The sequence below is a fragment of the Aricia agestis genome, chromosome 5 (genome assembly GCF_905147365.1).
Source record: "Aricia agestis chromosome 5, ilAriAges1.1, whole genome shotgun sequence".
Lineage (NCBI taxonomy): Eukaryota > Metazoa > Arthropoda > Insecta > Lepidoptera > Lycaenidae > Aricia > Aricia agestis.
In genome coordinates, this window is record NC_056410.1 from 15,300,070 (window position 1) to 15,323,283 (window position 23,214).

Consider the following 23,214-nt stretch of genomic DNA (forward strand, 5'->3'; position numbering starts at 1 on the left):
TGTGCCCCGCGGTGTTACCCGCGGTTTAAGTGATATATCATAAACGACTATGAAAAGTACCAATAATAGGGTCAAAACACGACGACACATGGTTCTTAACGGTTTATGGTAGTGATGATGATTTAGATGAAGGTACATAATTTGCATAGTAGCATATGCTTTCCGCTCTTAAAACAACGTCGAAACTCCCAAACGTGTATCTATAAAGAATTAGGAGTTCTCTCAGCACCTTCCGAACCATGGTATACCTTGGTGTAAAATCTTACTTGTTGGTAGCATATGCTTAGAATACTGCTCACGAAACCGAAGTCACCACATATTTCTATATAAATTTTGAGGAGTTCCCTCGATTTCTTACGGATCTCTTCATCAGGTCACCATTTTTATGATTATGGTACCAAATTGGAATGATAACCTATACACCAAAAGATTTTTTTTTAAGATCGGTTCACAAACGGCGGAGTAATCGTTGAAGAAAAAAAAACGAACGTAACACCTCCTCCATTTCAAAAGTCGGTTAAAATTGTAGCCTATGTGTTATTCTGATATCTAAGCTATATTATTGTAAAGTTTCATTAAAATCCGTTCAGTAGTTTTTGCGTGAAAGAGTAACAAACATCCAAACATCCACACATCCATACATTCAAACAAACTTTCGCCTTTATAATATTAGTAGGATAACACTGCATGAACAGGTCGGGATATCGCATCGTTCAATATCTAAACTACTAACAAATCTAACCTAATACTAAAAAATCTAATCATACCAATTTATGGATGGCGTGTACCTAATCATCGCAAATTCATTCAGAATTTGCGATGAAAATGGAACGTTCGAATTGAAGATCATAACTTATGTCGATCAGGCAATCGTCTGTAATTTTACTACATAAAAAAACAATTACGATATTTTCGACGAACGCAAAAATATATTCAACGTGAATTTTTTCATGGATATGAAAAAAATCAAGTTCAATGTTTGTGTGCGTGCGACTAGACGTAATATTATGCGTGTAGACTAGCTATTACAGTAGTCCCCAACCTCGTTTTCATGTGGGCCACAATTCACAAACATGTTTTGTTTTGGTCTTGGTATCGCGGGCCGCAACAAAAAAAAATATTGTAAAAAAAGAATATTCTAAAATTAACAATTTAAAAGTGAAAAAAAAACGACTTTCACGACGACTACATTATTTTGCCGGTGGGGAGCCGGTGGACGTGAATTTCCAAATGGTTTAACCATAGTAAAAGGAGGGGAAGTAAGTTACCTTCATACAAAGGCACCGCGCGCGGCTTGTATGTGTGCGCCATAGTATCAGTACAAAATCTCGGCCAGTGTTATAAGGCTGGTATCGCCGAGATTTTGTTGTGTGCCGTACGTGGCGACGCAATTGATACTATGGCGCACACATACAAGCCGCTCGCGGTGCCTTTGTATGAAGATAACTTACTTCCTCTCCTTTTACTATGGTTTAACATGCCACGGGCCACAAATAAAGTACCGGCGGGCCGCGGGTTGGAAAGCTGAGCTATTAGCTATAGCTAGCCAATAGCTTTGCCGCATCAGTCCCCGAGTGCCGCACGTATTTGTTTCATATTGTTTTCAAGTTTCCAAAAATATATTTTTTGTGTTATAAAATATTTTGTATTGTTCTTTGATAATAATTTATGTACACAAAAATGTTTACAGTGAAAGTCTTAAAACTAGAAATACATTTCAGTGCAAAGGTACTACTTATTCCGATTGGAATCTCTTCCAGTAGACCTGTTACAGGAAATTTAGAAAACAGGTAACAAAAATCAGTGCACACAACAATTGAGTCTATATAGAAATAACAATTACTACCTACGCAAATTAACAGAATCTTTTTTTAGATTTTATCATAATATGATTTCAGTAATGAGATCAAGAAAATACGCTTTAAAATAATTTACATAATCCATTTCGTTGTTCCACGTTTTCGTTTTCGTTTAAACAGACTTCACATGAATCACATTTTCGGCTCCGCACACAAATTATGAGATAAGCTCAAAAGTTGTAATTGCTTGAAATAATTAATTTAATTACTGCTCGCTTTCATTTACTCCGTAGAATATTTTATTTCGAAGTTAAATTCTGAGTGATGTATCACGTGGAATGTACCCTAGTTAATTAAGAGTAATTTTAACTGCAGTACGTAGGTATACGTTTGTAATTGCTTTAAACCGATTAGGAGGGCGAATAAAACAAAAAATTTAAGATGCATCGTCCTTCTCTCTTCACACTCACGCCCGTCTTTCATATGCCAGGTGAAAAGGAACGACGCGGAATTAGCGCTAAGTTAGTTTTTGTTAAATCTAATCTATACATACATATAAATAAAATTGGAGTGTCTGTTTGTAATATTGAAAGAACCGTTTTATATTTTTTATGCATTTTTTTTTAATGAAATAAGGGGGCAAACGAGCAAACGGGTCACCTGATGGAAAGCAACTTCCGTCGCCCATGGACACTCGCAGCATCAGAAGAGCTGCAGGTGCGTTGCCGGCCTTTTAAGAGGGAATAGGGTAATAGGGGAGGGTAGGGATGGGAAGGGAAGGGAATAGGGGAGGGTAGGGAAGGGAATAGGTTAGGGGATTGGGCCTCCGGTAAACTCACTCACTCACTCTCTCACTAAACTCACTCACTCACGCGAAACACAGCGCAAGCGCTGTGTTTCGCCGGTTTTCTGTGAGAACGTGGTATTTCTCCGGTCGAGCCGGCCTATTCGTACAGAAGCATGGCTCTCCCACGTATAAAATACCACGCATATTAACATGAATGTATATAGGGTAGGTACACCAAAACAACATTTTTTACAATTTTTGTCTGTATGTCTTTCTGTCTGTCTGTTTGTTCCGGCTAATCTCTGAAATGGCTGGAGCTATTTTGATTAGACTTTTTTAGGCACATAGCTGGTGTAGTAAGGAATAACTTAGGCTACTTTTTAACCGACTTGCGAAAAGGAGGAGGATATACTTCACTTATGTTAACGCGGACGAAGTCGCGGGTAACAGCTAGTACTTAATACTTATATAAAAATAAGTCGGGTTTTCCTTCCTGACGCTTTAACTCCAGAACGCACTAACCGATTTCTACGGTTCTGCATTCGTTGGAAAGGTCTCGGGCTCCGTGAGGTATATAGAAAAAAATTCAGAAAACTTTAAGAGAAAAGCAGGAAAACAGGGAAAACAGGCAAAACAACGTTTGCCGGGACAGCTAGTAACTCGATAAAATATACAAGATGTAACAAAACCAGGTGATAATACTTTAGGGTGTGTAATGTGTATGGATCCCTTATACAGAGTTCGCTGTGAAAGTAATAGCGGCGCTGAACAAGTAACTTTTTTTACTTTTGTATAAAAAATCCATCAAGCTTAGCAAATTTGCTCTTACAGCGCTGCTATTTTCACAGTAAACTCTAGGGGACACACGCCCTAAAGTATTACTTAGTTTTGTTACATGTATACGGCACTCGTAGACACCTTTAAGTATCATTAATTTTGTTACATCCTATATAGAAACTCAGTAGATACTACGGTGTGGTACTAGGGCACTAGGCGAAAATTGTACAGTCAATCGCCTGTTCTTCAATATGCCGGTCAATACGTTGTACGCTATAATTGTCTTCCAATCGAATTGTAATCCGCTTTGTGTAGCCACTTAACGTACATGAACACGACTACCTGCTATAATACTGACTCGAGCGCTTAATTAACTACACAAAAACACGTTTAGTGCACCTTGTTAGGAAACAACCATTTTGATTTTGCAGATCATCAAAAAATCGTGTTTATGTTTCCGCATAAAAACTTGCATAATCCCATCAAAAGCCTACGTGATTCGCAGAACAATATCTTTTGACAGTGAAACTGGATTAGTTGGCTTTTATTTTTATTCTCTTTGTAAAGTTGAAACGAAAATTGACCAGTTTAAGTGGAACCCTCGCACCATACTAAAAGTATGCTACGAGGGTAACGGTTAAAGTGGTGATTGAGAACTCAGTTCACTCTTCACTTATCGTCCCACCAAATTAACTTTGAAATCGAACATAGAGCCTTCCCCTTTTTTCTTCCAAGCGTTCATTATAATAATATCAACAAGTCGCTAATTATCACATGTTACGCTCAAATAGGTTTCGACTTTTCGATTCACATTCGTTACTTCCATATCAACTATTACGTGAAGAGAGGCGGCGTAAGGCCCTCGCGGTCCATGGTGCCTTGCGCCTTAGTTTTTTAAAGGATTTTTACGTATTTAAGGATTTATACGTGGAAGAGCCATGCTTCGGCACGAATGGGCCGGCTCGACTGGAGAAATACCACGTTCTCACAGAAAACCGGCGTGAAACAGCGCTTGCGCTGTGTTTTGCCGAATGAGTGAGTTTACTAGAGGCCCAACCCCCTACCCTATTCCCTTCCCTACCCTTCCCTATTCCCTACCCTTCCCTATTCCCTTCCCTTCCCTTCTCTACTCTCCTCTATTCCCTTTCTTTGCTTACCCTCCCCTATTACCCTGTTCTCTCTTAAAAGCCTGGCAACGCACTTGCAGCTCTTCTGATGCTCCATGGGTGACGGAAGTTGCTTTCCATGAGGTGACCCGTTTGCTCGTTTGCCCCACTATTTCATAAACTAGTTTTAATACTCAATTTTTTTATAAATAAATATTTAAGTATCAAAAAATTCTTTCTCTCAATAAAACCCGTCTCCTTGCGTCAAATTTAGGTCTTGCCCCGCCACTGTACGTGTAGCGGTGTAAGCTTCATCTGGCATAATTGAGTTACACATGCTCGTGCGGTACTCAATCATTCAGAACTATTACCGGAATTAGTTCATTTGGCAGGTTGACGAGATCTAATTATGGTGGGATACGTTGGAATGACGGGTTGATTGAACGCATTTGGAGGTATATTGGCTAGCCTTTCCTATTAGAACATAATGATTACTAGCTATTTGACCGAGCTTTGCTCGGTATTCGATAACACACGAACGACATTTTCTAAAAATGATTCCTAGCTAGATCGATTTATTGCCCCCGACATCCCTTAACTAAATTTCATGAAATTCGTTGGAGCCGATTCCGAGATTCCAATTAAGTATATATATAATAAAATTATAACATACAAGAATTGCTCGTCTCGAATAAGAATAAGGACGACTCAAGTCAGAGCTTAGTCATTAGTTCCCAGTAGGTACGAGAAGTTAATGACTTAGGGCCAGGACACAAAAACACGATACGACGTCGTGTCGTACCACGACGCGGCGTCGTTTCACCATGCTACGTCGCGTCGTGGGAATCTACGACGTATCTTCATTTCTTCATATCGTAAAAAACTACGTTACGACATCATAACGTGCCACGGTACACGGCACGACGTCTCGTCGTAGGAACTCACGATGCGTCACCTTTGAATTTCTACGTAAGTTTCTACGACGCGACGTCGTGCCGTATATCGTGGCAAGTCACGATGCCACGTCGTAGTTTTTTACAATGCTCGTCGTGGATTCCCACGACACGACGTCGCATCGTGAAACGACGCCGCGACGTGGTACGACACGACGTCGTATCGTGTTTTTGTGTCCCGGCCCTAAGCTCTGACCTAAGTTGAAAATCAGAATTGCGGATTCGTTCGCAACATTGGAAAATGGGTAACAATTTGGTATTACCTAAGTTAGTGTTAATTATTGCTATTACTTTTGTAAGATGATATCGAAATAAAATTTTATTTCTTCTTTCTTTCTAGTGGAAGCTCATATAAGGGAGGGTTTATTACTAATAAATTGTTACTATGTAAGTGTCAAAAGCAATTGAATTGCCCGATACAAAACATAGTTTAACCAGACAGTAGCCTATCGATTTTGGCTTAATCTGTTAGGCAAATGGAAATAGCCACTCTACCCAGAACGTTTACTACGTTAGTTGCATTCTGACATCATTTTATTTCACACCAACCACACGTGCTGAATTTTTGTAACCCTGAACGTTGTCAAATGAAAAGAACCAAAGCCACAAGCCAAGTTGCTAGGGCTAATTGTTTTCGAAGATCATCGTTATTACTCATTAGCAATAACAGCATGGCTAAAGGCATTAGTCTGTTTGTGGGAACATATGACGTAGATAATATCATAAAGCGTATTAAAATGTGTTGTTTTCAAGTAAACTAGAACTCACATAAAATCCATGTAGGACACATCGGGTAAGCCGTCAGGCCAAGACAATAGACATGCCGTCTTCAGTGTTCCTTTTGATCTGAAAAGAAGGATTTATTATAACAAAAGCTCACGAATATTAGAATGTAGACACTATACTTATAATCCTGTATAACACTCACACAATTGATATTTTCTTCAATGTTATGTGTTAAGCTTCAAGATTCCTTATTTTCCATAGCTAGACAAGCCTGGGAAAATTAAGGAATTCAGACCGAAAAATTCATGTAATTTTGAAAGTTGGTACAGTTGTTCCTGAAGGTGTCCAGATGAATATACTAAGTCCCCGAGGGTGGAACTAGAGCCGGTGGTGGGGGAGGGAGCAAGAGTATCAATATAAAAAGTAGCCAGTAGCCGATTATCAGACCTACTGAATATGCATATAAAATTTGGTAAAAATGAGTAAAGCCGATATAATTTTATGATTAAGCGCCGATTTAATGAAGAGTTTGACAGATAATGTATGGGGCTGATGCTACGGCTGATGTCAAAAATTTGAATTAAGTACATTTAACTTTTAAGTAATTAATGTTCTACTCTGAGTGCGGCAGTCAATCTATTAGATATCTAGTTTCTTAACTTCTATGAAAATAAAAATACGCTTAAAGAAAATAAAAGCGCATGACCACACTTATAAACAAATCCGTCTCTCATTATTACCCGCGCATAGATGCATAAAACTACGCCACTTATTTGATTATTGTGAGTTTTCTTACATTTTCATTCACTTACAATTAAGTAAAGTAAGCTGCTTTTAAGCTCTAGTAAAGGTTATTAAGCACCTCGTTCTAAGACATCAACTAGAAAAAAGTTAATTCCTGTGTGTATACTTACCTTCTTTGAAATAAGAATTTGGATTTCTTTTGATTGTTTTTTTTTTTTTGAATAATTTGAACTATTTCAAGATAAAACTTATTAAATGACCCATTTCTGGCTAAATGACCCCGCAAGCCCCGCTCAAGTCAGACGATGACCATCTCAAATTAATGGCGGTGGCATTTAAGTATATCATTGGCACGATCTCTTTGTAAAAATATATGTTTCTAAGTGTCAGTTGTCACCAATAAAACTTTTAATTTAATTCACTTAGGGCCAGTGTCACCACTTCCTGATAAGTACCAGATAGGCTATCCACTACTTAAATAGACAGATAAAGTATGGAGAACCTGTCAAATAAGTTGTGGATAGCCTATCCGGCACTTTATCAGGAAGTAGTGAAACAGGCCCTTAACATTTTAGTCGAAAGTTTAAATAAAAAAATCGGAAAGTGAGTTATCGTTTCTATTTTTCAACATAAGATATTTTATCACCATAAAAATTTAAGATCAGTTTGATTTAGACAAAAAAATTATAGCAAAATGTTTGTTTTGTCCTTTAGACTTTAACATAAAATCTCTAAAGTTTAGACTCTGTTCATATCGCAAAATGACGCGGTTTGTCGATGCAATAGCAAATTGAAATGTCAAATTATGTGACACCACTTTACATTTGACTTTTGAGGTATCGTTTTTATGCATCGCCGCTTTGCGTTTCGTTTCAGTTTGACCCGAGCTTAAATCCTCTTAAAAGAAGATCGAATCATCTAAAATAGAAATATTTATGCAAACCATGGTCTATGTTTTCAGAAGCCAAACTTGGAAAATAATGTCCAGACTTCAAAGTAACTAAATATCTCGTGAGGCCGCATTTATATTGCTAATTTGAAACCTAAAATCATGAACGTAGAAAAGCGGACGGAGTCTTGTTATATTATACAAAACTGTCTTCACTTTTCTTCGGAGTCGGCCACGCACACATTCTTACGCCGGTCAAATGGTATTAGAGATGAAAATTCCCCGAAAAGTTTCCATTTCTAAGGAATATTTCCTGAAAACTTCCAAATTTGGAAGTTTTGAAAACTGTCATTTATCTTATAAAGACAGTTGTGACGTTTATTTTTAAATGCAAATAACACTAAAATTAGGTACTTTTTATAGTTTCGATTAAATGGAACATACTTTAGGTATAAAATATGTGATATGAAAGCAGATTTGTCTACTTTATTATTCAGTCGCATGATTTAGATCGTTTTTATACCATTATTTTCAAACATAATATATTGCTCAGGATTGACTTTGCTTCTTTCTTTGAATTTTTTATATTATATTTTTCTTTGAAACATATAAAATTGTATTTTTTTAATAAAAACTAGAATAGTTTTCTAATAGTAATACAGAAAATAACATTTTTTGAAGTATATGTGTATCTATTAAGGGTCGAATTAACGGCTAAACTTCTTTCTAAAGTCAATCAGCTGATTTGATCTTACTTATAACATAAAAAAATTACGTATTGAATTGAGTACCTCATCTGTTTTCGTCGGTAAAAATTACTATTTTATAGAAGAAAAACCATTTTTAAAAAATTCGCAAATGTTTCTGAAAGTTTCCAAAATTTCGGAAACTTTCGAAGTTTTCACGGAAATTTTCCGGTAAACTTCCTGAAACTTTCCAAAGTTTCGGAAACTTTTCGAAATTTTCAACACTAAATGGTATGGACTAGCAAGAATGTGTGCGTGCGGACCGTGTACATACAGCCAGCTGGCCGACTCTGAACGACACAGTTTTGTGTATGGTGGGACTCCGTCCGCCTCTTTTTATACGTCCATGCCTAAAATGTGTACAACTTTGAGTATCCTTTTTTATCATAATATACCGGTGCTTTATTCATAAGCTAAATTAACACGACCTATATTTTTTCACCTAAGCATTTTTCCGGAGATTCTCACCGCATTTCAAGGCACTCTTTTGTCCTTTGTGGTATAATAATGAAAATGGGCCAACCACACACACGTCTTGAAAGTATAACCTTGTTTTTTACGGTGCGTACTTGGTTCCAGAAGTAACAGAGTACGGTAAGATCTTACTAATTATAATTACGTTTATTGTCCAGCGGGGCTAAAATGGTCGCTTTGAAGAATCATGATATGAATCATAATATGATTCATGTTTCTAAAATCGCAAAATGCAACTCTGCTTGCAATTCATTTCTGTATTTTTGTACTGATCTAACATTTGTCAGTTTGACAGTTTTGACAATTCATTTGCTAAATTGATTGAGAGGAATTTCTAAATGTGATAATAATAATAATATCTATGGACGAATCACACCACGTCAGTCTGGCCCCGTGCTAAGTACCTGAAGGACTTGTGTTACAGGTACCAGACAACGGAAATATATTTAATACTTTTTTATACTATACATATTATATTTAAGATTTTTATTATATAATACACATATTCAATACACATCCATGACCCAGGAACTTTGAAAACCTTTTGTTCCGTCGGCGGGAATCGAACCCGCGACCCCCGGCTTGAGCTACGGACAGCCCACCCACTGAGCCACAGAGGTCGTCAATGTGACCATTTTAGCCCCGCAGGACTAGGTATGTTTAATTCCATTAAGCATTTTCTACTCCCGAATTCTTTGTTTATCATTATAATGTAATTATTTTCTAAACCTCTTACTTATAAAAATATTTACACAGCGCAACTACACAGGGTGTAAAAAAACTAAGTGATATTACTTTAGGGTTTGTAAGTGTCCATTATATTGAGTTCACTATGAAAGTAGCAGCTCTGAAAGAGCAAAATTTTTTTGTGATTTGTATGGGCAAGCGCCTAAGCGTCAGGAATATTCCCATACAAAAAAAAAACTCTTTCAGCGCTGCTACTTTAACAATGAACTCAATAGGAGAGTCACACACATTCAAGTATTATCACTTAGTTATGTTACACGCTGTATAGTCGCGCTGTGTGCTTAAATATTTTTATAAGTAAAAGGTTTAGAAAATAATTATATTAATTATTGTAATGATAAATAAATAAATTGGAAAAGTCAGAAAGGCGGCCGGCCTAATGGATTTCCGATCCTCGTGGCACGCGACCTCGACCGCGACCGATAAAACTCACCTAAAATGCCACTTTATGAACGAGACAATAGGTTTTATTTTCTATCAACATTGGTCTAGCGTCCGAACTCCGAAGCCGCCTTTGCTTTGGACCGGTAAGCCACCTTTGTGATGTGTAATACTAAAAAGCCCTATAGTTTACCTGTACTCCTTTGTGGTGGAATACAACAGGCAGGGTATGGCAAGCAGCATGCCACTCAGCCAAATGACTCCTATCATTATCAGCGAGCAAGTCTTCGACATACGCGGCCTCATTGGCCTCACAATGGCCTGATATCTGAAAACAAAAATATTTTAAAGTGCAAATTTCGAGTAAATGAAGATCTTCTTTGACTGACGTTAAGAGTTTTTAGTTCGGCATTGATTAAACAATAAATACTCTTGTCTGTTATTAATACTGTTGATAAGAATGAATAAATAGTAAATAATAATCTCACTGTAATAAATATAAATATTTTGGTAACTATTTCATAGAATTTGATGAAATAAGAATTGAAATGGAATGAATACATACATATATAACAGAACCCCGACTGAAAGTATGAACGTTTTTCTAGTCACTTTCTCACCTTTAACAGTGACACGGGTCGACATATTTTGCGCACACAAAATATATTCACATTTTCTTAATTTACATTCACACTCCCACCCAAATAGTTATAACCCGCACAGAACAATTTTGTCACGGAATTTCAAAATGAAAATACTCTTCATCTAGGTGATATAATGTCACGGGTGACGAGATTCACATATCCTCGGCAGTCTTGGCAGGGCAAACTTAGTATCTGGGACTCTCTAGAGCGGTAAAAGCCGCGCACGGGCATACCCACTAAAAACCAAACAGTGTGGTACGGAACCCTAATAATATTCAAATGATAACCTGTCGAAGGAGATTCCCGTGAGAGTGAACACGCTGGCGGCGACCGTCACATTCGCGATGAAGTTGCTCAGCTGACAGTAGCGCACGCCGAACACCCAGTCACTAGAACAAAATTGGAAAATGTAACGAGATTCACCAATACGTGGGAGAGCCATGCTTCGGCACGAATGGGCCGGCTCGACCGGATAAATACCACGCTCTCACAGAAAACCGGCGTGAAACAGCGCCTGCGCTGTGTTTCGCCGAGTGAGTGAGTTTACCGGAGGCCCAATCCCCTAACCTATTCCCTTTCCTACCCTCCCCTATTCCCTTCCCTTCCCTACCATCCCCTATTACCCTATTACCCTATTCCCTCTTAAAAGGCCGGCAACGCACATGCAGCTCTTCTGATGCTGCGAGTGTCCATGGGCGACGGAAGTTGCTTTCCATCAGGTGACCCGTTTGCTCGTTTGCCCCCTTATTTCATAAAAAAAAAAAAAAACCTGGGTAAGTAGCGGCCTTACGGGGTGGTAAATGGCAATCGCCCAGGGCCTCGCTCTTGCAGGGGCCTCGCGTCAAGTCATAGAGTAGCATTTTATTTTAATTTTTGGCGGTGAGGTCTCGGCGTCGTCGGCGGTGGACTTTCGGCCAAAGGGCCTCGCAAAAACCTGTCACCCTGCCTGTCAATCGTTAAAGCTGTCACTGACTTTGGGATAAACGAATTTCGGCGCAACGGAGTTGCGGGCCTAAATTATATTTTTTATGAGAGTAGGCGACTATTTCCGCCGCCCCATGTACGTAATATATGGGGCCTCTATGGACGTTCCTGTCCCCTTAGTAGTAGCGGCGTTAGGGGGTCCTAGGGCTAGAGTTGCAGTAGGTTCTAACTTCTATCGTACCCGCAACTCTGCCTTAAGCGATGAGTGGAACACCATGGGGTTTTAGTGGGTAGCAGGAGTCCCACATACCCCGGCCGATATACCCAATTTGCCGGGGATGCGTAAAAGGGGGGTCCAAGGGCGCCCCTTCTTTAAGCACTATCAGCACTCTGTGCGCCGAAGAAATTTCACCTAGGGCGCTCGTACTACTAAAACCGGCACTACTAGGACACTGCCGCCACTATGCCGTGGCCTATAACGGCCTACTTATAAATCCGGGGCTACATCTTAGCTAGTGTAAAGTAAGCGGCTTATAAGCTTACCATAAGAGTGTAATGTTATGAAATCAAAGACACAAAAGGGTGTGCTGCCACGTGTCACGTCACGTGTCATGCATAGCCGGTTTTTACACCCATGGTTATACCACAATTAACAGAACTAACGAGTAGGGCGACTCAGAAGAGATCTCGATACGTTTGACGTAGTATGTACGACGTACGTACAAACCGTTAATACTAATTGTTCGAAGTCGAGTTACACCTTTGGGTCAATTCAGAACGCAACGCGACGTGTAGCATTTCAAAATTTGTACTGAATTGACAGATTTCGTGAGCGTGAGACCTCTTGCAAATCTGTCAAATCCATACAAATTTAAAGGGCCCATTCACGGCAGGACTGCAGTGAATGGGCCTTTTAAGAAATGCATCGACGCGTCGCGTTGCGACCGGAATTGACCCTTAGTTCTGTCTGATCTGGTTATACCTAGCTATTTATTATACTTACCTCCTAACATTTTAAAGAAATTATCTGCAAGATCAATATCTCCTAATTGACGGTTTTACAAGAATACGTGATATTTATATATAATAATATATTAATACGTGAGCTAAAAACTTTGTATCCCTTTTGATGAAAAATGGGGAAACGTAGGTGAATGAAATTTTGCACAGTCATATTTTTAATTATGCTGAAGGAGTGCATCGAGGTAATATTATTTTGAAATTATGCTTTTATCATACATTTTTTAACAAATTAAACAATATATTAACAATTACAGATTTTTGAGTGACAAGCCTATACATACGAATTGTACTCTTTTATTTATGGTTGAAGTCTGTTGACAACAAGGTGACAAATTGAAAATGGATTATAGTTTTTTTTTTTATTAAATCTGACATATCACATATATATTAAACAACGCTTACACGGCCAGTCTGAGATCAGCTGAGTCTCAGAGACAAGAGTTGAAAAAGATATAATATTTTTTTACAAAATGTAGGTAGTAGTCCTAATGTCGTTGAAACTAAGGTCGAATTTCGACCATTGGGCGATCTCTAGTATTATAAAATATTTATTTAAAAATTATATGAAAACCTAAATAGTTTATTGCTTTTTCCTTCTCATGTGAAACAAAATAAACACCCACAGTTACGGTCAGTTCAGACCGCAACGCGACGCGTAGATGCATTTCTAAATTTGTATGGATTTGACAGATTTCAATTGCGTCAGATGTCTTGCGAATCTGTCAAATCCATACTAATTTAGAAATGCATCTACGCGTCGCGTTGCAGTCTGAATCAACCCTGGAGGTACTGACACTTCAACGACGATAATTTTGAAAGAGTAACATTATCCCAGCTGGTACGAGTATTTAACTTACTGCCGCACTCAGAGACGACTATTTAACTGTAATTGAATGAAGATTTTGACATAAAATCCATATCTGTCAATATCTTCATAAAATTTAATCATCATTAAATTTCTCTCAGTGCGCCAGTTAGTAACTTTTAAGTTACTTTGTTATGCTTAGGGTGGGTTGTACCAACCTACTTTAACTATAAATCTATAAATCAAATTAATGTCAAATCTCTGGTTAAAGTCAATAATGAACGCCATATTTGACGATAACCTTAACTACCTCTGGTGCTACCCACCCTTAGTAACTTTGAAGGCTAATTTGCCTCACCTGTGTAGCATGTAGATGAAGTTGAACAAGCAGTTGAGCGATGCCATCATCAGGTCAGCGAAAGACAGGTTAACAAGGAAGTAGTTGGTCACTGTTCGCATCCGACGATGTGCTACAACAAAAAGATTTCATTAATTTAAAAGTAAGAATTAGGAAAGAACACTGAGGCTCAATTTATACCGGCGCGGAATGGAATGAAGGGGACTTTGACTGTCAACGAAACACACAATGAACTTTATGTCAACATTGGATACGAGCGAAAAATTGGATGATGTCAATTTTCTCGCATGAGGCGAAATCGACGCTTCCATTCCGTTCCTTTACGCAGCGGTGGAAATTGAGCCTAACAAAGAAACTAAGAATTAAGAACTAAGAAAGAAAACTAAGAAATTTTAACAAGCCAGGAGATAATACTAATTATTATTATTAAACTAACAAACTTAAAAAAATAAAACTTAAAATTACTTATAGCAAACATTTTTGCAGTGTACTTAATGTCGCTTGTGACTGTACACACGGAGCTCATACAAAGAGGAGCTGGCCTAAGCAACTGTGCACTGTGATTTTCAACTAGGTCCTGACGTCATCATTGTGGGCGGGGCTTAAGTCAGCACACTTTCAGCGTTTGTCAGGTTCACACGTAACGAGACTCCCAATAAATTGGTGTTTTCTGCGTATTTAACAAGGAAAGGATGAAGTATTGTGTTTTACAATGTCGAAAACACTCAGACAGACGTTCTGATAATATAAATACCTAAGTGTATAACGGTTTTCAGTATTCAAGTATGATTATTGTAATAAACTTATGCAAAATTATACGCATTTACGTCTGTATTATCTTTCAAAGGTTAGGCCACCTAGTGTCAAGTAGTATAATTAACGCTGAAAGCTGAAATGTTCTAGAACGTTTATATTTAAATTACATTTAAAATTATTTCCAAATGAAATGTGATGGTATTTATATTACATTTTAAACTTTCGCGTTGCATTATAATTAACCTTTTTAATCGGGACTTAACGCGACTTATTTAAGTAGTAATGCTACTACAAGTACATACTTTTTCTCGACGTTTAGGCCGAAACGTCGAGAAAAAGTATGTATGTAAAAATCGTCGTTTCGTGTTGCAACGGCCGAAACGTCGAGAGTCCCCTCGTGACCACGGCCGTTGCAACACGGCCGAAACGTCGAGAAAAAGTATGTACTCGTAGTAGCATTACTACTTAAATAAGTCGCGTTAGGTCCCGATTAAAAAGGTTAATTATAATGCAACGCGAAAGTTTAAAATGTAATATAAATACCATCACATTTCATTTGGAAATAATTTTAAATGTAATTTAAATATAGTTTGTTCTAGAACATTTCAGCTTTCAGCGTTAATTATACTACTTGACACTAGGTGGCCTAACCTTTGAAAGATAATACAGACGTAAATGCGTATAATTTTGCATAAGTTTATTACAATAATCATACTTGAATACTGAAAACCGTTATACACTTAGTCTTAAACACATTTAATAGCTAAAACCGTGATTATATAGCTTTTATTATTTTATTACTTATAAACCGCCATCTGTCGTCACCTATGATAACTATTTGAAACGTAAAAAATATCCAGGGCCGTAGTACGTCCCTTAATATTCAAGACAAAACGACATCTAGTATAAGATAGTTGAACTACGTAGTAACATCAACATCGACCTAAGCTAGTAGTTTTGCTTTTAGCCGATAGATGAAATACAAAGACTTCCAGTTTAAATAGAAGTCTTTGATGAAATATTGAGAAGTGGGCGGAGCTTGACACCCCCTCACCCCGCAAATTGTCACGCGTCGTTTCATAAGGAAACTTGATTACAACACCTCCTCTTGGTATTAGCTCCGTGACTGTACACGTACACGGATTATGTGCGGGAGATAGGCGGGAGATGATATTATATTTTGCAGGTATAAAAGACTATCCTTTTATTTTTAGAACACAAATTATCAAGTTTTTATCTAGTCCGAATTATTCATCATATCAGCCTATAGTCGTCCACTACTGGACATAGGCCTCTCTCAATGAACGCCAAGATGACCGATCTCCTGCAACTCGCATCCAACATGGACCCGCAACTAAACGAAGTTTATTGTTATTAGTTTATTAGATCAAAAATAAGAGGTAACAGACAGAAAAACTTTCGCGTATTTTATTACTTTATAAACTTTCAGCGGATCTCGCTTTAGTATGAAAATATTTTGTTCATTATTTTGTTTGTTGAACAAACAACATAACGAAACTTAGCGCACTGTGATTAAATACGAATTTCATTAAAAGCTACTGTTCGTTCATATTATACACTATAGTCTATACAGTCATATATTATTTTCATATTTTAATATATATTAAGTTGCTGGCTATTATTAACATCACATTTTATCTTTAATATAAAAATTAATTACATACTTAATAATACTAATAATGATAAGCCAAGCAAAAAAATTGAGGAGAAACTCACACAAATTCAAAAAACAGACAGAGCTGAAATTAATTAATATTTTTTGAAAGTCATTAAAAATAATCTCAGAAATAATTTATATTTTAAATAATTTTAATACTAAAACTAATGCAAAGAACAGTAATAATGTTCATGTTATTAATTCATTGAATACACTATTGTAACTTTGTTGCTCTGACAATCATAACGTGTTTCGTTCTCTTTTGAAGCGAAAATTTATTTAGCGCCCTGTTTGGGATGTTTAAAAAAATTCCGGACACATTGCAATTTAATTACTTTAGCTTGCTGTGTCAATTTTGTAACGAATCAGGCTTTATTAAATGTAACTTACTTCATATTTTTACGTTAATATTAATTAACTGTATTCTAATTATTTTGAAATATTAACACTAAAACCTTCAAGGCGCTGAATTCAACTATATTATAATTATTCATTGTGTATTAAGGAAACAATTTCTGCTATGTTAGTTGTGAATATTACCGAAACTTTGTCAATAATAATAATTAGAGCTGTTTCCTCATCAACGCATAAGCGCTTGATTACACTTCTGTCTCCCGATGCACGATCGTCGGAAAGTTCTCAGGTGAAAAGATCTCATATTCTGTCAGTCAGAATAGATTGACGAGACAGTGCACTCGGCCAAGCCCTATAGTATGTTTATTATGGACTAGCTGTCCCGGTGAACTTCGTGTCACTTTAAAACCTTCCCTGGACTTCTACGAATATTTTAAGACTAAAATCAGCCCAGTCCGTTCAGCCGTTTTCGAGTTTTAGCGCGACTAACACATTTAAAAATCCATTTTTATATATAAGACTAGATGACCCGCTGAACTTTGTTTCACTAAACAATAATATTTTTACTAATTATGTGAGTTTTTACAAATAGGATGATCAGTTTTGATATGAATATTCATCAGATTTGACTCTTTTTCGATAAGAATTATCATCAGACAATGACCGTTTCTCAAAAATGAGATTTATAATGCAACACACGACGACATTTTGTTTTAAGCAACCGACTCTTGGAGCGGGGGCAAGGGGGAGCGGAGCCTCCAAGTAGGGGGACTCGGGGGGCGAAGCCCCCCGCATAGTAATCAAACCTCACGCGAAAACTGAATGTGTTGTTTTTCTTGAATTATTCACATCAAATCAATAACTTAGTATTTTCTTAAAACATGAAACAAAAACGCAACACTTCCGACGCGACGCAATTTAGTTTTAAGCAACTATTTTCAGGAAAGGAGGGCTCGGAGGCCCAAGCCCACGCATAGAATACAAATATCACTCGAAAACTAAATGTGTAGCGGTTAAAATAATTTCGCTATTATTTTCACTTAAATTACTTATCACTCTTAAAAAAGAAGATATCGGAGAGCAAAGCACCCTCCGTCGAAATCAAACGTTCGAAAAGTAACAAAATGTGTAGGTTAAATTACAATGATGAAATACTCAAACCAGATATGTTACTGCCGCGCGCGTTGTGAAGCTTCAAATACGGCCCAATTGGGCCGTCTGTTGTTTAGTCTGCATCGAGCGCAGTCACGAACGTGCCGCGTCTTGTCTTACCTAAATAAATTGAAATGACGTCGTGCGTGTTTCGAAAGTGTACCAATTATGACTCGAAAGTAAACAAAACACATGGAATCTCTTACCACATGTCTTGATTGATTAATAAAGTCGAAAAAAATTTAAGAGTGGGTTGCACCAGAGGCGTGGTTATATTTACAGTTATGGCTAACTTAACTTTTACCTTAACTTTGCCCACAGAATTTGACAGATGTCTGAATTTGCGTTTTTTTCTTTTGTTAAGGCTACAGTTAATGGAGTTGAGAGTATAAAAAATGAATGACTTATCCGTAAAAATCTACAGGAAAAATATTTGCTATAACAAAACTGTGCGCCATGGTTACGATTATTATTCATTACGGTTACAATAATTATTATTTTCACGAAAACTTTTCAATATAAGTTTGAGCGGTTATGGTTATCGTTAAATAAGGCGTCCATTATTGACTTTAACCAAAGATTTTGCGTTGTAGTTATAGTTTAAGTTACAGTTATGGTGCAAACCACCCTAAGGGTTATTTTAGTGGTATATTGTCTCCGTCATCACACTCTTAGGTAGGCGATTCACGCAGGAGCAATTCAAAAGAAGAAGTATTCCTTGTTCTATAGTCTATCGAAATGTCAATTAAAGCATACTTGTTAGAAAATGTGGGTATTTGATAAAAAATATTTGTTTTTGTGTCAAATTGAATTTGGAAAGTGTCATCATAGTGTTTTTATTTTTACAAATACGTGATAATTCGGCTATTATGGATATATGTTGTCGATTCAAAACCCTTATTTTATTTAGATCTACGTGTTAATATGCCAAAAATACCGAATCTTCGTAACAAACAGGTAAGAACATTTTGTATGGGGAAAATTAAATTGTCGTTATTGGCATATAACTCGCAACTTTTTCATTATTTCTCATCTTTAAACCCTTCCCTGGACTTCTACGAACATTTTAAGTCTAAAATCAGCCTAATCCCTTCAGCCGTTTTCGAGTTTTAGCGCGACTAACACATTTGAAAATCCATTTTTATATAATATATAGACTAGCTGTCCCGGTGAACTTCGTGTCACTTTAAAACCTTCCCTGGACTTCTACGAATATTTTAAGACTAAAATCAGCCCAATCCGTCCAACGGTTTCCGAGTTTTAGCGCGACTAACACATTTGAAAATCCATTTTTAAATAATAGACTAGCTGTCCCGGTGAACTTCGTGTCACTTTAAAACCTTCCCTGGACTTCTACGAATATTTTAAGACTAAAATCAGCCCAATCCGTTCAGCCGTTTTCGAGTTTAAGCGCGACTAACACATTTAAAAATCCATTTTTATAAACTCAAACTCAACTCAAACTCAAAAATTTTTATTCAGAATATTTTTTTTCAAATATTCTCTGAACGTCGGGGCTACACAGATGCCTACCACCGGTTCAGGAACTAACCCGGCGAGAAGAACCTATATATTATAAGAGATGTACTCAGCCGAGGGCACTGTTTCACTGGTATTAGTATAGGTGTAAGATGTAATCAAGGCATAAGCAATACGTAAGCAGCAGCGTAGCTTAGTCGTGAAGATATAATATGAAATCTAATCATATAAGTTTTACAGCAATGTGATCCTGCATTATTGTGCCATGTAAAGTCATTTTACCTATTATTAGATATATTATTACATTTTACATATTTATTACCTAGCGTAAACTGGATTAGAACGGTTCAGTGTATTTTTATAGAGAACTCTCTAAGAACTCTACTTTCTGTTATTTTTACTGTGTTTATACTCCGCACCGAAAATAAAATGAAATAATATACTGTGAGATACACAGCATTAGGCATTATACCTGTTATATCATGGGTTTCTCAGAAATGATTGATAATCTTGCACGCGCGGGTTCTAAAAAGAGAGGAGAGGTTAACCCCATCGAGGAAAAAATATATTATCCCCAAGTGAAACCCCAAATAATAGACATGTCGCGTCGAGACAAATGCATGGCCCACTTCGGGGACGTTGCGGCCATTTTTACATTGACCAAAATTACGTAACTTTTCCTTGTATATTTTTTACTAACACCTCTATGTCGCTAGAAAATAAAAAAATCATGTCCTAATGTTTCTTAGGACCTGTTTTACCACTTACGGATAAGTGCTGGATAGGCTACCACAACTTATCTGACAGACGCTACGCGGGTGACACCGGAACAATATTAGCGCCTGTTTCACAACTTACTAATAACGGCCATTCCTAATATTTGATCTATCTCTGGTTTTGCCCTACTAGAGATAGGAATAACTCACATGAGACATTAGAGACATATATTTTATGTCAATTGTGAGCTATTCCTATCTCTAGTAGGGCAAAACCAGAGATAGATCAAATATTGGGAACGGCCGTAAGTAATAAGTGCCGGCAGCCGGATGCTTAGGGTATGTTTCACCACTTTCTAATATTGTTCCGGTGTCATCCGCATAGCCTATCGGCTATTCACAACTTTTTTGACAGATTCTCCATACTTGATATGTCAAGTTAATTGGTGGATAGCCTTATCAATAACTGGTGAAGCAGGCCCTAAATATATTTGTTGATCAGTATAATTTAGATTTTGGCCCATGTTACTATCCCACCGGACCGGGGTCACGTGTCGAAGCTATAGTCCTAAAAGGCTAACCTAACCTAACAGATTTTAATAAGTGTGTTTATATCTACACACATAATATCATCCATAATTTTCTGCTAATATTATAAATGTGAGAGTCCGTTTGTTTGTTTTTCACGCCCAAACAACTGAACCGATTTTTCTGAAATTAGGCATTGATATACTTTGAGTCCCGGGAAAGGACATAGGATACTTTTTATTCCGGAAAAATGTACGGTTCCCGCGCGATAAACTAATTTAGGTGCAACGGAATTGTAGCATCATCTAATATTATATAAGCGAACAAAGCTGTCTATCAGCAACTGAAATTAGAATAAAATTACCTGTAACAATCCAGATAACGATCGCATTTCCCCCAATGGCCACAGCCAACATGGCCGCAAACACACACACCCAGGAGTTGTGTGCCCATACTGGCATAGTTGCGGAAACCGGTGAAGAGGTCGGTTTCTTCGGAATCAGCAGGGTAGCAGCGCCAAGTAAACTCCTGTTGAAGTCCATCTCCCACGTGTAGTACACCTGAGAGGAAATATGTTGGTTATTCGCTAAAAGTAAATTTTTGTCCGTGTTAGAACCTTCTTTATTGACGGCACGTGGAGCGAAGGGAATACAATTTTTATACATATTGTCTTTATACGGGGTGTAACAAAAATAAGTGATAATACTTTAGGGTGTGTACGTGTTCCTTGTAGAGAGTTCACTGTGAAAGTAGCAGCGCTGAAAGACCCAAATTTTTTTTTCACTTTTGTATGGGGAAACTCGTGACGATCGGGCCCTTGCCGATACAAAAGTGAAAAAAAATCGTCTTTCAGCGCTGCTACTTTCACAGTGAACTCTCTACAAGGAACACGTACACACCCTAACGTATTATCACTTATTTTTGTTACAGACTGTATAAGGGACCGTTTTTATATATCCTGATAGGTGTGAAATATAATTTAAGCAGAAATAATTATAACTCTTGAATCCGACATTTTTTGGAAGGATTGATGTTGCCCGTAACTTATTGTTTTAATTTATAGCGCAGAAACTGTACATTTTGACAGGATCTATAATTTTTTCGGGGATTCGGAGTATATCATCGTTTAAAGCATTAAGAGGTATTAGGCTGACATATAGACACAATTTCCAAATGTAAAAAGAGAAATATAAGTATTTAAATTGTGGCCTTAGTTTATTTAACCATTCCTCTACAGGAGGAAAAAACCTATTTATACTTATTGAAGAGTGAATAAAGTAGGTCATTAACATGTTACAACTGTATATATAACAATTACTCAATGGCGTAGAGCGAAATGAAATCTATAGCTTATGTCATAAGGTGGCATTTTATTTGAATTTGTGTAGGTCAATAAAATAATCGCGCGACTAAAAGTCGTAGTCCGCGCCAGCTCTTATTCTGGCCATTTATGACTGAAGATAATCATATGACAGACATCGTGGATAGATTTTTTTTTAAATTAATTAACCTGTAGCAAGATTGCTATAGCTTGGCAGTAAAATGAACTTTTTTTGGGTCGCGACCAATTAGAAAGTCTCTATTGTTTAACGAGGCCGTTTGTCATTTTCCGTAATTAAGGGCGTCCACAGACTTTCCTGACGGTTCTCCGGCTCCCGGCTTAAAATACACCACTTATTATACGTCTGTCACACATCCTAAACCACACTTGTATGATATCCAAATAAATAATAATAATAATAATATCTATGGACGCTTCACACCACGTCAGTCTGGCCCCGTGCTAAGTACCTGAAGGACTTGTGTTACGGGTACCAGACAACGGAAATATATTTAATACTTTTATACTATACATATATTTAAGATTTTTATTATATGATACACATCCATGACCCAGGAACTTTGAAAACTTTTTGTTCCGTCGGCGGGATTCGAACCCGCGACCCCCGGCTTGAGCTACAGACAGCCCATCCACTGAGCCACAGAGGTCGTCAAAATAAAAGTTAAAGACAATGTTGAATATACATCATCATCATCATCATAATCATAATCATATTTATTTGCTCAAAAACATGGTTACATGGGTTGTTACAGATATTGTTTACAGTGCGGCATGTTTTGTTATGACAATATGCAAAATTTAAAAACATAGTTTTGATCTCAGTCTCTGTCTCTACCATAAAGTTAATATACCTAGAGGAATAGAGAAACAGAGGCCTGAGCAAGCGAGATGTCACTATCAGTAACACTGTGTGGTAAAAAGAGACGTTAGAAACAACTTTCCCACTGCAAAATAGAGCTGTTTCCAGATAAAACGCCTCAGCGAGTTCAAGCACTTTCACTTTTATCAGTTGATAAAAAATGCTTTACCGCGGCAATCCCCGAGTGCTACACGCATTGTAACGTAATATTTTTCCCCTGTAAGGTAGGTGATTCGATACTAAAAAGATTAAACTCTATTCTTCAAACAAAGAAACAAAATTAAATAAAAAATAATAATAATTATAATAATCATTGATATCGTAGACACCGTACTACTGCTGCAGCTCTAAAATTATAGCGATGTAACAATTTAAAAATTATTTATTTTTAATAATAAAATTGGGGACATTTTAAAATTGTTGGTAAAATACAAGTTCTAGAGTGAAGCCAAACGAGCGTAATTTGT

General features: G+C 37.2%; 1 protein-coding gene across 1 annotated transcript in view; it reads right to left on the reverse strand.

The window, feature by feature from the left end:
- Nucleotides 1-23,214, reverse strand: part of LOC121727233 (tachykinin-like peptides receptor 86C) — a 71,674-nt gene that overhangs the window by 23,590 nt on the left and 24,870 nt on the right. Inside the window, exons 2-6 of the mRNA XM_042114949.1 lie at nt 20,911-21,106; nt 13,884-13,995; nt 11,061-11,162; nt 10,323-10,457; nt 6,191-6,268 (exon numbers count right to left, since the gene is read on the reverse strand). Of these exons, the coding sequence (XP_041970883.1) occupies nt 6,191-6,268; nt 10,323-10,457; nt 11,061-11,162; nt 13,884-13,995; nt 20,911-21,106 (623 nt within the window). The remainder of the gene's footprint in view (nt 1-6,190; nt 6,269-10,322; nt 10,458-11,060; nt 11,163-13,883; nt 13,996-20,910; nt 21,107-23,214) is intronic.